This window comes from Anneissia japonica, unplaced genomic scaffold (genome assembly GCF_011630105.1).
Source record: "Anneissia japonica isolate Jap-2015-1 unplaced genomic scaffold, ASM1163010v1 scaffold287990_len610157_cov183, whole genome shotgun sequence".
Taxonomy (NCBI): Eukaryota; Metazoa; Echinodermata; class Crinoidea; order Comatulida; family Comatulidae; genus Anneissia; species Anneissia japonica.
In genome coordinates, this window is record NW_022743371.1 from 15579 (window position 1) to 30037 (window position 14459).

A 14459-nucleotide genomic window follows, 5' to 3' on the forward strand; every position below is an offset into this window, starting at 1 on the left:
TATAAGAGACAGATATATATGTGTGTGTGTGTGTGTGTGTGTGGTGTAATAGCTATAGATATGACAGTGGCTCGGCTAGCAGCAGCTAGTAAGGTGATAAAATGAAATTGTTATAATGCTTCTGGATTTTGACCGCAATCATCTACCACAGCGTTACCAACACCACTACTTCCAACATCATTGCCACCCCTAACATCAAACACCATAGACATTAACTCCATAACCACTCTCCCCATTATCCTAAAAACCATCACTACCTGAACAGAATAATTAGTATTTGGCTGAAGGTTTCCAATAGTGTAAATGAGATCAGTTGTATTCCTCTCTTCAGCAGATACATCATATTGGATTGACTGGGGGTTGTTTTCCAATCCATCTATTACTGTGTAATTGATCTGGTATCCGATAACTATTCCATTGGATGGCTCTGGTCTTGACCACTTGATTCGGAATGACTTGAAGTCCGTGCTAAGGATCTTGACATTATCTATGACAGAGGGAACTATAAAAAACATTCCAAAATTATATATAGGTCATAGTAATAATAAGCATATAATTTATATCGTTACCGCCACACCCCCACCAGCAAAAAAAATAAACAAATAACAAAATATAAAATATAACATATAATACTGTAAGAAGATATTCTTACTTGATTCGTCAGTTGTAATATGTAATTCTTTGTTTTTTCCATCACCCTTGGAATTAAAACCTTTTACACTGAAAATGTATTTAGTAAATGGTGTAAGGTCGTCAAATTCACACTGACGCTCCCTTGTCTCATTACTGATAAGTTCTTGGCCATCTGCATTTTGCAAGCTGAATTGGTAGCCCCTGATGAGACCTCTTCTATATCCACATTCTATTTCAGACCATGCAAAGCTGGCTCCTGTGGCTGACACAGCGGTGACATTAACTTCTTTTGGACCATGAGCAGGAACTAGATATTAAAGAATTTAATAAAAATACTAATTAACATCGTCACCATAGGCCTGAAACTTTTTTCAGGTGTTAAAAAAAAAAAGAATCAGGTGTCAAAGGTAGTAAAAGATCGGTTTATATTTCAATAGCTTGTAGACCAATGCACTTTTGGGGTTTTCCAAGGTAGAAATGATAATGAAGATAATTATAACAGAACAATACACAATATTAAAATGCATAAGTATGCGTCCAAAGTGATAATTAATGTTATTAAATATCCTCTAATAGAATGCAGTAGCAACCTCAAGCTTGCTCCACTGCCTTAACGTTGCTTCAGTAACTTACTCTATAAGAATACAATGTCAATGATGTCCAAAAGATCTTCAAGATATGCGATCATTCAACATTGTTAAATGTATAATCTTGGCTTTTTTTCACATGTAAATAAAATAGTGTGGAAACATGTCCACTTCTCACAGCCCAAAACAGCCCCTAGTAGTTTATTACTGGACCGCGGTAGCTATTTGCCTCCCAGGCTGCCCTGGCCCTATTGTGGTGGTGAGGGGTTGAAATTCTCTGTTATTCATTCATTCCATATTGTGTCTCAGAAATGGTGATTTTCATCTTACTTTCACCTTCTTTTAAGAGGAGTGTTTGGTCGAACTACAGAAATCCCCTATTTATGGGCTTGCATCCTCATATTAATCCTAAATTATGAATGTCTCCATACCTGTCTATACTAGTAGTGTGTTCTGCTCAATCAATCTTCAGTTTTTACCTTTTTCAGGAGTTACAAATTTGTGTGTAGTTTCCGGGCCAAGTCCTGCATCTGTTTCAGCGCTGATATTGACGAGATACGTTGAATATGGTTTCCAAATTTTTAACTTTACTTCAGCATCTTCTACTGTAAAATTTGTACTTATATCAACTTGTTGACACTGATCTCTTTCAATCAAACTTGCATGAATGTGGTATCTTAAAATGTCACAGGTCATAGGCGGAGGTCTGTCCCATACCAAGGTTGTTTCCTGGTCGACAATATGTTCTACGCTCTCTGGGACTAATATAATAAAAATAAACTATAATGATTCCTAAAACTACACATTTATGTATGTATTTTATTTTGGTTTATTCCTCATCACATAGTTGTATTTATAATGAATTGATAATCTATTCTATATTTACTTGTTTAATTTGTTGAGGTCATTTTTTTTAATTTTTATTTCATACACAACTCCTTAGTTTGCTTTACTGTCCCAGAAAACACAAAGGTTCTTATAATGTTCACGAACGTTTTAGTTTGGTATGTCACAAAATAAGGTTCCCAATGTTGCAGGAATGTTCAAACGTTATGACATTGTGGACTTAGGTTCTAAGTACGTGTTTATAACGTTTGTAACACCAAAATGTAACGTTATCATAATGTACCTATAACGTAATATTGTTAGCCGAGAAGATTTTGTCTAGTCACTTGATGTAACAGAATGTACAGAATGTTATGCAATTTGTCACATCAGAAACAGAAGAGACGTATCTCACCAAGTGGTCTACTTTTAGAAATAAACAAGAAAAATACCTTCAACATTTGTTCTTGCTTCCATACTATCACTGTCTGGACCTTGGCCCTCAGGACCTCTGCCACTCACCATGAATATGTATGAGGTACAAGGAATCAGGTTTCTTATCATCACAGTCCTGTCCATAACAGCATCTTGTCTCACAATACTGGAACCCATTTTTAGAGTGTAGTTGTATTTTACTATTGAACCTCTCCTGTGACCACATGGAATTTCTTCCCATGTAAAATTCAGTGATCGTGCATTCTCTGTTTTGTGGTTAATTATATTATCTGGTGGTGCTGTAGCATCTAGAATTATTCAAACAATAGATATAAAATATTCACTAATAGTAAGGTATTAATAATTATTTTCTAGCTTTATGGATGGAGTAATAGTTCATGGTACAACAATTTAATTTAATAGTTTCTTTTCTCTTATGGAAAATCAACAAGACAATCTGTCTTCAGAATCCACCTGTTATTTTTTTTTTTAGAAAAATGCTTACACTAGTTGGACATTTGGTTTTTCATTTTAATCAGGTTGTACTAACCTGTGGTAGCTGTATAGTTGAAACCAGTCCTACCACGTGTAAATATTGTGTTACCATCCATTCCTTTTACTCCAGCTGATACAACTACATCATAAGAACTAAATGGTGTAAGGTTTAATAAGGTGTCTTGTGTTTCTGTATAATTCACAACTTTGACTTGAAATTCATTACTTTGGTTCTGACAACGATCAAGATAAGTGAGTTTATATTCTATCTTGTACTCTAGTATTGGGCAATGGACCACCTCAGGTGCTGACCAAGATATGAACAGCCTTTTGGAGTCAGATGATAGGCCTTTAACGTCAACAGACACTTTACCAGGAGCTGTAATGAAATCACAACATTGTTAAAACATAAATATAAATAAGCATAATCAAATTAGTGCTCATGTAATGCACCACAATTCACAAATACTAGAATCAGAAAGTGTAAATTGTAATTATAATATAATAAAATTTTGCACATAAAATTTGATGAATTACAAGCCATGCGCACTCCTACAACTACCAAATGGACTCTTCCACAACCAATGACAGTATCATGCTAAAACAAATGTATATTAGTGCAGCATTACCGCAAAACGGTTTAGAGTTTAATCCCAACATTGCAATATGATTTGTATTTTTTCGAAGATCTCGCCTTCTTTTAAATGCATATAAGAAAAGGGGTATCATATTGATCTCTGTTATTTGCCAGAACAGAAAAACATCTCAGAAGTTACAGAGATACACTTGGAGCTGACCCCGACTCTCAAAGGGTTCTAACTCATAGTAACATCTAAAATTAGTAACCTGGAGCTTAGTCACGTGTATGTATTGTAGTAGAGGTAGCATTGGTTTTGAATAATCAGCAATCAGCCAAGTACCAAGAACCTATGTACTTGATCTCATTCAAAGTATTCTACTAGCAACACCCATTACATTACACTATCACAAATATATGATTACATAGACACCACTAAATACATCGTATTATAAATATTATTATCGATATCATCTTTGTAATAATAGTACTTCTCTTCTTACCTTCAGGATTCATCGTAATGTTGGAACCATTTTTAAATCCACCACATCCTGCTGATGTGCATGCTGCCACCTGTGGTGTTACTGATTCACAAGGGAATCCACCTGTTATAATTGCAGGTGACACACCAACTGTTATGGTATTTCCTAGTACATTTCCATCTCCATCGATGACTCGTACCTTGTAATGTATAATTACTCCTCTTTTTTGTAGACAAGGAACCGAACCAAAGCTAATCTCAATTTCTCCTGGAGTATCATTTGTAGCTTCTTGACTTACTATAGCCTTTATGTCCTTTGGACCCACTAGAGGTTCTGTTTGTAAGGTATATAGAATTAGTCTAAAATGTAAAGTATATGATGCATGTATTTACAAAATAACAAAACAAGATTTGATTGGTTGATTCATGCTTCCATGAAAATCACATTACAAAACCTTTAATTCTACATTATTTATATAATCAAATTTACTGAATACCTCTTTAAATATACTAGATGGTCCACCTAATCTATCATTTTTTTTTTACATTTTCACAAAAAATGCAGATATGTCACCCACCCGCTTCATCCGTTCTGCCGTGTAGACTTGTTCCTGGTCCTTCAACTTTGTTAGTGCCTCTCATCTGCCCAATAACAGCACGGATTGTGACTGAGTATTGTGAAAACACTTCTAGATTACGAATCTCAATGCTTGTGCTTGTTGTATTCAATGATCTTACATTCCCTACATTTTCACCACACATCCCCAGATTTTCCATTTGAAATTCCAGCTTGTAAAATTCAATCTCACAGCCTTGAGTAACTGGAGCTTCCCATTTAACCAGCAGGGATCTGCTAGCTCCAGTAATCGTAACATTTTGGACACTATCCGGTTCTAAATTAAAGTGACACAAAAAGTGTAAAATATTCCCTAAAACACTATGAAATTGTATATGACAAATAAAAATTAATGTGATATGTCCATATTTTAGTGTAATGATATCGTGCCCATTATAATGTAATGTAGTTGGATTTATACCGCTTTATACTGAAGTCTCGAAGCCATGGGCGTCGGTCGGTAGAGGACAGGGAGACTGTTACATTTTAATTTCTATCAACTTGACAGTGACACCTGTTTCGAATCTCGTCAAAATTTCTTCCTTCTCCGTACCCACTTTAAAATCACCAAATCACCTGAACATTCTTTTTATAGTTTTCTTCTCTTTCACCGTCAACACACTGAGACTTTCTCATAGTTTAACCTACACATCCAAGGCCGTACTTCTCACTTTCTGAACTCTTTTTTCCCTTCTCAATTAGTTTCTCATAATCCCTCAAGTTTGATCCGGCCTACTTTTTTAGAGTGAAATTAACCGCTTTAACCATGGTGTAGAGCCTCAAACCAGCTTTCAAACTCATCACAGTCGTTTCCAACTTTTACAATTTTGTTCTAATTTTTTTGGGGGGTGAGTGTGGGGTGTGTGTATATAATTTGGAGTATTCATTTACATATCATACTTGTGAATAGTAGCCCTTGATAACTTTCGGACCGTAAATATATTGAATTGAATTATCTTTGTGATAATAATTATCATTTATTACCTGCAGGATTCATCGTAATGCTGGAACCATTTTCAAATCCACCACACCCTGCTGATGTACATGCTGCCACTTGAGGTGTTATTGATTCACAAGGGTATCCACCTGTTATAATTGCAGGTGACACACCAACTGTCATGGTATTTCCAAATACATTTCCATCTCCATCAATGACTCGTACCTTGTATTGTATAATTACTCCTCTTTTTTGTAGACAAGGAACCGAACCAAAGCTGATCTCAATTTCTCCTGGAGTATCGTTTGTGGCTTCTTGACTGATTATTGCCTGTATGTCCTCTGGACCCACTAGAGGTTCTGTTATTAAGGTATATTCAATTAGAGTCTCACTTGCATGTATTGACAAAATTACAAAGAAAAAAGTTGTTGATTGATGTTTCCATAATAAATCACATTACAAAAGCTAATCATTATATATTTTTATATAATCCTATTTGTTACGGTATACTAGACGATCCATCTAAATTCATTGTAGTTACAAATGGATTAATCTATTTTTTAATGTTTTTTTTTTACAGAAAATGCTAAAATTTGACCCACCTGCTTCATCCGTTCTGCTGTATAACCTTGTTTCCTGTCCTTCAAAATTGTTAGTGCCTCCCACATGACCAATAACAGCACGGATTGTGACTGAGTAGTGTGAAAACACTTCTAGATTTCGAATCTCAATATTTGTGGTTGTTGTATTCAGCGATTTTTCAACACTCAAAACAATTTTACCACACATCCCTGGATTTTCCATTTGATATTCCAGCTTGTAAAAGTCAATCTCACAGCCTTGAGTAGCTGGAGCTTCCCATTTAACCAGCAGGGATCTGCTAGCTCCAGTAATCGTAACATTCTGGACACTATCAGGTTCTAAGTCAAAGTGGCACAAAAAAAATAGTATCTATATTAACGCTTATTTCAAAGGCTATAGGCACAATGGACTCAGAGAGTGTCTTAAAAAACGTATGGGATTAGAAACCTACCGGTCTGAAAAACTGTAACAGAATATTTCATTGAAGTCTCCATCTAACGAAGAGAATATAATTCCATATTCCGCTTTAGAGGAAAAATAATGACTTATAAAGTCGTTATACACTTGGATCTTTAGCTGTTTTGAACATGTGGCATTGTTTACGTATGGAGGTATAATGGTTAACCTACGTACTTCCGCATTACCTCGATGTCGGTCAGATGATTGTACATATTTATCATTTATTGCTAATCAGATGAAGAATATATTAATGTTACCACTAACAGACTGGTATAGCATTTGAATTATTACAACGATAACAAACTATAAATTGTATGATCAATGTCATCTTTGCAGGAAAGAAATATTTCTTACCTGCAGGATTCATCGTAATGTTGGAACCATTTTCATATACACCACATCCTGCTGATGTGCATGCTGCCACTTGTGGTGTTACTGATTCACAAGGGTATCCACCTGTTATAGTTGCAGGTGACACATGAACTGTCATGATATTTCCAAGTACATTTCCATCTCCATCGATGACTCGTACCTTGTAATGTATAATTACTCCTCTTTTTTGTAGACAAGGAACCAAACCAAAGCTGATCTCAATTTCACCTGGAGTATCATTTGTGGCTTCTTGACTGATTATTGCCTGTATGTCCTCTGGACCCACTAGAGGTTCTGTTAGTAAGGTATATAGAAGTAGAGTCTTAAAATGTCAGGTATACATTGCATGTATTCCCCAAATAACAGAAAAAAGAATTGATTGGTTGATTAATGCTTCCATATTTTGATATAATCACATTTCTTACATAAAATGCTAAAACTGCACCCACCTTCTTCGCCCGTTCTGCCATTTAAACTTGTCCCCGGTCCTTCAACGTTGTTAGTTCTTCCAACCTGACTAATAACAGCATGGATTGTGACTGAGTATTGTGAAAAAACTTCTAGATTACGAATCTCAATGCTTGTGCTTGTTGTATTCAGTGATCTTCCAACACTTTCCAAATTTTCACCACACATCCCTGGATTTTCCAATTGATATTCTAGCTTGTAAAAGTTAATTTCACAGCCTTCAGTGTCTGGCCCTTCCCACCTAACCAAAATGGATCTATTAGCTCCAGTAACTGTAACATTCTGGACCCTATCAGGTTCTGAGTCAAAGTGAAACAAACAAAGTTGAAAATATTTCTTAAAAACATCTCTCTGTCCAACTATCAAAATTAATGTAATATGCCCATATTTTTAGTGAAATATGATATCACCATGCCAATAATGGCGTGATGTGCATAGATCTATATAGTGCTTTAAACAAAAAGTCTCAATGCTGTAATCGGTAGAAGACAGGAGGAACTGAAAAATGTTTATATCTATCAACTTGTCGACACCGATTCCTAAACTCGTCAATAGTTCTTCTTTCTCCGTACCTTCTGTAAAATCGCCCAATCATTTGAACACCTTCTTTATCTAGTTCACTTTAGGCCTACCATTCATTGTTACCAATATAATTACCAAACTTAACTTGCATTTATTAAATGGTCAACCTTTAGAATTAAACAAGAAATAATACCTTCAACATTTGTTCTTGCTTCAATACTGTCACTGTCTGGGCCTTGGCCCTCAGGACGTCTGCCGCTCACCATGAATAAGTATGAGGTACAGGGAATCAGGTTTCTTATTATCACAGTCTTGTCCATAACAGCATCTTGTCTCACAATACTGGAACCCACTTTTAGAGTATAGTTGTATTTTACTATTTGACCTCTCCTGTGACCACATGGAATTTCTTCCCATGTAAAATTCAGTGATCGTGCATTCTCTATTTTGTGGTTAATTATATTTTCTGGTGGTGCAGTAGGATCTAAAATTAGTCAAACAGTAGTTATAAAATATTCACCAATAGTAAAGGTACTAATATTCTTTTATTTGTACCTTTATAAATAGATTAAATATAGATTAATAGTTCATGGTATATAACTTTAATTTTAACACTTTCTTTTCTCTTTTTAAAGAATAACAAGACAACCTGTTAAACACATAGACAGAATAACTTTCATTTTTTTTTTCTTTAACAAAAATTTTTAAAGTAGTTTGACAGTTTTCATGTATATTTGAATGTACTAACCTGTGGATGTTGTATTGCCAAAATCAGTCTGACCCCTAGTGAATATTATGTTACCATTCATTCCGTCTACTCCAGCAGAAACAATTACTTCATAGGTACTAAATGGTACAAGGTTTAATAAGACGTCTTGTGTTTCTGTATGATTTACAACATTTACTTCAAATGCATTAATTTGGTCCTGACACTGATCAAGATTAGTAAGTCTATACTCTATCTTGTACTCAACTATTGGGCAATGGACCACCTCAGGTGCTAACCAAGATATGAAAAGCTTATTAGATTCCGATGATAGACCTTTAACATCAACAGAGGCTTTACCAGGAGCTGAAATGAAAATCACACTGGTATATCAGGGAACAGTTAAATTGTAATTTAACTGTTCCATGGGTATATTAATACAAATAAAGATAATTATCAAATTGGTATTCGCATAATGTATTACATATTTAGTACTAAACTCAGAAAGTGTATTTATAAAAATGTTCACATGCAATTTAATGAATTACAAGCCATGCATAAAAACTAATGGTAACCCATATCGGTGACAACACAGCTGGGCCACTAAAGACCCTGAAGCATCAATTTATACATCTTATACATGCAAAACATATTTTGTAAAGGGTTATCTCGAGGCAAGTTTTGTTATTTTTAGAAATAATTCGAATCAAATAAAATTGTGTCTACTTTCGTATACAGAAAAGAAAAACGTTTTGTTATGTTACTACTCGATTGAATAATTGTTTAAATGAATGAAAACAATGATAAATCACAACGTTAATGCATGAAATATAAAAAATGCAAACTTCATAACCAATTTCCGAAAATAATTAATTGTATTTTCATATTTATTCATTTTCATATTCATCAAATTATTACTAATCAGATCAATTGCATATTTTCATTACAAACAGGCTGTTATAATTATTAGATTAACAAGAATATCAAACTATAAATTGTATTATTAATGTCAAATTTGTAGTAATAAATACCGTTTAACTCTTCTTACCTGCAGGATTCATAGTAATGGACGAACCATTTTTAAATCCACCACATCCTGCTGATGTGCATGCTGCTACTTGTGGTGTTACTGATTCACAAGGGAATCCACCTGTTATAATTGCAGGTGACACAACAACTGTCATGGTATTTCCAAATACATTTCCATCTCCATCGATGACTCGTACCTTGTAATGTATAATTACTCCTCTTTTTTGTAGACAAGGAACCGAACCAAAGCTGATCTCAATTTCACCTGGAGTATCATTTGTGGCTTCTTGACTGATTATTGCCTGTATGTCCTCTGGACCCACTAGAGGTTCTGTTAGTAAGATATAAAATATGAGTCTTAAAATGTCAGGTATACATTGCATGTATTCTCCAAATAACAGAAAAAAAGAATTGATTGGTTAATTAATGCTTCCATATTATGATATAATCACATTTCTTACATAAAATGCTAAAACTGCACCCACCTTCTTCGCCCGTTCTGCCATTTAAACTTGTCCCCGGTCCTTCAACGTTGTTAGTTCTTCCAACCTGACCAATAACAGCACGGATTGTGACTGAGTATTGTGAAAACACTTCTAGATTACGAATCTCAATGCTTGTGCTTGTTGTATTCAGTGATCTTCCAACACTTTCCAAATTTTCACCACACATCCCTGGATTTTCAACTTGATATTCCAGCTTGTAAAAGTCAATATCACAGCCTTGACTAGCCGGAAATTTCCACCTAACCAGAAGGGATCTAATAGCTCCAGTAATTGTAACATTCTCAGGTTCTGAGACAAAGTGATACAAAAAGAGTGAAAACTAAGCTTACTATCATGTCTGTATGTAAAAAAAGAACATACAGCTAGCTTTTCCTAGTTGTCAAAATATGAACTGATGTTAAAAGTGTATTTCTAGTACACTTGGTGTTAACAATCACCTTCATGTTTGTGAAATAAAAATCTGCAGTATGCTTATTAAGTGTGATTCCTAACTCCTAGTCCTGTTTGATCGCAATTAGACGGTAGCAGCACCTACCGTCGGACAGGCCTGGACCTACTGTCGTCCGACGGCAAAACTTTAAAAAAAAACCGGGGCGGATTTAGGGTGGGGGGAAAGTCGAATAAGAAAAAAAGTAAACAAGAAAGAAAGAAAAAAAATTTGATTACCCAAGAAGCCTCACAGGTTATTTTCTGGAGTCTATAAAAAAAAATATTTCGCGGGGGAATGCCCTCGGACCCCCTAGGGAGGTGTTACCTCGATCGCCCCACCCCTCTTTGGCCTCCTTTCGTCTCCCCTTTAGAACATCTCTGGATCCGCCCCTGAAAAATAATAACTTGTACTGTATATCAAAATAACGTTATTTTGTTTGCCAATGTGTAATATTGTGGTCTAAAAGCACAATTTGGACCATACTAACCATAAAGACTCTCCCAGTGAACCCTATAAGGGGTTTTTTTTTTATTTCGGGACCACGACCGAGCCTTATTTGGCCCCTTGGTTCGAACCCCTCCGTCGTACATGTCGAACACCTTGTCGGCAAATTTCTGGAGTCACCGCTGGACGGTAGATATATATATATTTCCACTCACAATACTGCTTTGATGTTTGATAATGTTATAATTATGTTATCTATTATTTATTATTTATTTATTATGCTGACTTGAAGGGGCCCTCAAACATAAAACAATTACAAAGCAAGCAATACAATTCAACTTAACATGGAATAAGTATATGAAATACCGTATAAAAAATTGAATATTATGAAAAATAATAGATCTATAAAAATAATTATTATAACAAAAACAAGAACAAATAATAAAAAAAATAAAAGAGGCAAACAACATCAATACATAAAAATTCAAAATTTGAGAAAGTTAAAAGGTTTAAAAGGTAAAAAAGTACTTCAAAACATTAAAATTAGTGTTTAGAGTTTAGATAACAATTAACATGTAAGATTTCGTTTAAAAATATTATATGACTGTAAAATAGTACTTACACAAAATTACAATATTCAAAGAGAGAAGAAAAAGAAAAAACTTGATTAATTTTAAAAGTAAATGCAAAGAGACAAGATTAGAGTGACTAATTCAAGTTTGTTTTTTATTGCTAATCTAATCAGTAAATATAATTTTTATAAATCATATTTTTGTATTATGTTAGTTTGCACAAATTAAAACACTTTTTATGACGAATATTATTAAAACGTAGTGTGGAAATAAATGTATTCCTTGAAATCAATGAGACTTGAAAACGCTAGAACATCTGAGCCCATAGGCTCCCACCGAGGTGCTGTCCTTGGACCGATCGTGAGCTTTAGACGGCTCCAGTCCCCCACTCACTTACTATGGATTAGATAGTTAAATGCAGGCATACCTTGTGGAGCTGTTTGCACCGGCAGCACATTACTCAAAGGGCCAACCAAATCCCCATTTAGAGCCTTCACTTGAAAAGTATATTCGGTACATGGCAGCAATGATGAGAATGTAACAGACATTTTCGACACTTCTTTAATGTTAGTATATGTAGAGTTTCTGAGAATTGATGTATACTTTGTTATGGGTCCATTGCGCTTTCCGCATTCTGGGGGTTGCCATTTGAAAGATAATTCAGTATGTTGAAGATTTTGAATCAAAACAGCTATTGGTGGGCCAGATGGTCCTGGAATAACAAAATAATAGAAAATATAAATAAAATAAAAAAGCATTACTTTTCATAAGTGCATCTTCTCTGTTTGGTTTGATCTAAATTTAATTAACAATAAAATTCAATATTTAAATTGATTAATTTTGTCAACTAAGGTAAAGAAATATAATCTATGGATTACCGGATAAACGCCCATGGCGTTTAATGTTAAGAGCAATTTTTAAAGGGGCGATTATTCGAGGGAGCGTTTATTTATTTAATATTCGCCCCTTAATTTTACTGTAAATGTGGAACTACAACACCTAATTAGAATGAGTCAAAATGTGTTATTATTTATTTATTTATTTATTTATGTGATCATAAAGTATTGAATTGGTCCCGGGGATCCCAGGGGACACCAAGACTTCTAGATACACCACTGATAGGGAGGCGTTTATTCAAAGCAGGGCGTGAGTCGAATGGCCGAGCGGTTAGCAGGGACGCCGCAAGCTATAGCCATAGCCATAATATCGGCGCTGGTTCGAACGGCACGCTCGCCTATGGTTCTGGAGGTAGAACAAGTCTTATTGGATAAGGACTATAAACCATAGGCCCAGTGTATACAATGGCTAGTGTGCACTATAAAGAACCCTGTACTGTACATCCTTCGAGACGAGTAGGGAGTTACCCCGGTGTACTGGAACAGACAGCCCCTGTGGTGGACGATGAGAGTTGCTGGTACCGGGTTACCGGGTAGCACAGACGCGAAGGGACCCTTAGGGGCGAAGAAAGTCATTGGTCGAGTTCCTAGTCCACATTTCAAGCGCCCTGAGCATCTTACATTAGATGGATATGTACGCTATATAAAACTACACTATTATTATTATTATTATTAATTCTCATAAAAATACGTTACTTGTTCGACTGCTCTAGGGAGAGAGTGCACTTTGCTATTAGTTAATGTAAACAATTCAGTCAATCGGATTAATAAATGCCTTATGAAATATATTGAAATATCTTGTTATGAAGGTTGGCACTGGCGGGCGAGGTTTGCAAACCAAATTGTAATTAAATTTTCGTCTACATCGGAGTTTCCACTATTTAGTGCATTCAGCTGATTCTCTAACGAATTTGTCAAGAAAATGGTACTCTACTTCCCTTTTTTCACAGGTGCAAAATTAAAATTTATGCCAATAAATGACCTGGTTGATGATATTTAGAATATAATAGAAATGCATTATTTCTGAAATGTTGCTGGCAAACACAAACGTTCTTATAACGTTCGCAAACGTTATGGTTAGGTATGTCACAAATAACGCTCAAACAAAGTTTTTAGGAACTTTCAAATGTTGTGAGGTTGAGAAATTAGGCTATAATTACGTACATATGGTTCTACAAAATAACATTTTTATCACAAAATTGTAACGTTATTATAACGTTCTGACATTCTTTTAGTTTAAATATAGGGACTATGGCTATATCTACCAACTTAAAATTGTTTAGATTAATTGTTTGAATTCCATTACTTGATCCTGAAGTATTTGCTTCAGTTACAACAGGATTGGTAGTTTCATTTCCTAATGCTGCATAGAGAGACAGTCTATATAGGGAATGACTCAGCAGGTTGCTTAAAACACCTTCAGTTGCAGTAGCTGAAAATCGCAGGCTTTCCGTTTCAGTAGTAACACTTTCGTTGCATTGATCTAAGTTGATCAGTTTGTAGTCTACATTAAATGAAGTAATACATTCAGGGTTGCTGGGTATATTCCAAGTTAAAGTTAAGCTATCAGGAGAAGAGATCACCGAATTTCTCAAAGTAATATCACCGGGTTCTAAAAAATGGAAAACAAAACATTTGATTATACTGTACATAATGACTGACTCCTATAAAATACACCTACATACATGAATACATACATTGTGACATTTATTGCTTGCTTATTGAAAGCAAGAATAAGTCTTAAGTGGCATTATGTATTATATGTAGAACAAATAAATATAATAATAATAATAAGGTAAGAACTTATATAGCGCCATTTAAAAAACCGAAGTAATTATCAGTGGCGCTTCATGTTATTGTTGGAATAAGTGCGTTTTGAGTGATTTT

General features: G+C 34.9%; 1 protein-coding gene across 1 annotated transcript in view; it reads right to left on the minus strand.

Moving 5' to 3' along the window:
• Positions 1–14459, minus strand: part of LOC117119459 (phosphatidylinositol phosphatase PTPRQ-like) — a 23731-nt gene that overhangs the window by 3882 nt on the left and 5390 nt on the right. Inside the window, exons 6-22 of the mRNA XM_033264293.1 lie at positions 13879–14184; positions 12104–12388; positions 10210–10518; positions 9744–10055; positions 8738–9061; positions 8183–8473; positions 7449–7766; positions 6982–7293; positions 6189–6506; positions 5634–5945; positions 4612–4926; positions 4056–4367; positions 3031–3354; positions 2498–2788; positions 1700–1981; positions 653–940; positions 258–502 (exon numbers count right to left, since the gene is read on the minus strand). Of these exons, the coding sequence (XP_033120184.1) occupies positions 258–502; positions 653–940; positions 1700–1981; positions 2498–2788; positions 3031–3354; positions 4056–4367; positions 4612–4926; positions 5634–5945; positions 6189–6506; positions 6982–7293; positions 7449–7766; positions 8183–8473; positions 8738–9061; positions 9744–10055; positions 10210–10518; positions 12104–12388; positions 13879–14184 (5144 nt within the window). The remainder of the gene's footprint in view (positions 1–257; positions 503–652; positions 941–1699; positions 1982–2497; positions 2789–3030; positions 3355–4055; positions 4368–4611; positions 4927–5633; positions 5946–6188; positions 6507–6981; positions 7294–7448; positions 7767–8182; positions 8474–8737; positions 9062–9743; positions 10056–10209; positions 10519–12103; positions 12389–13878; positions 14185–14459) is intronic.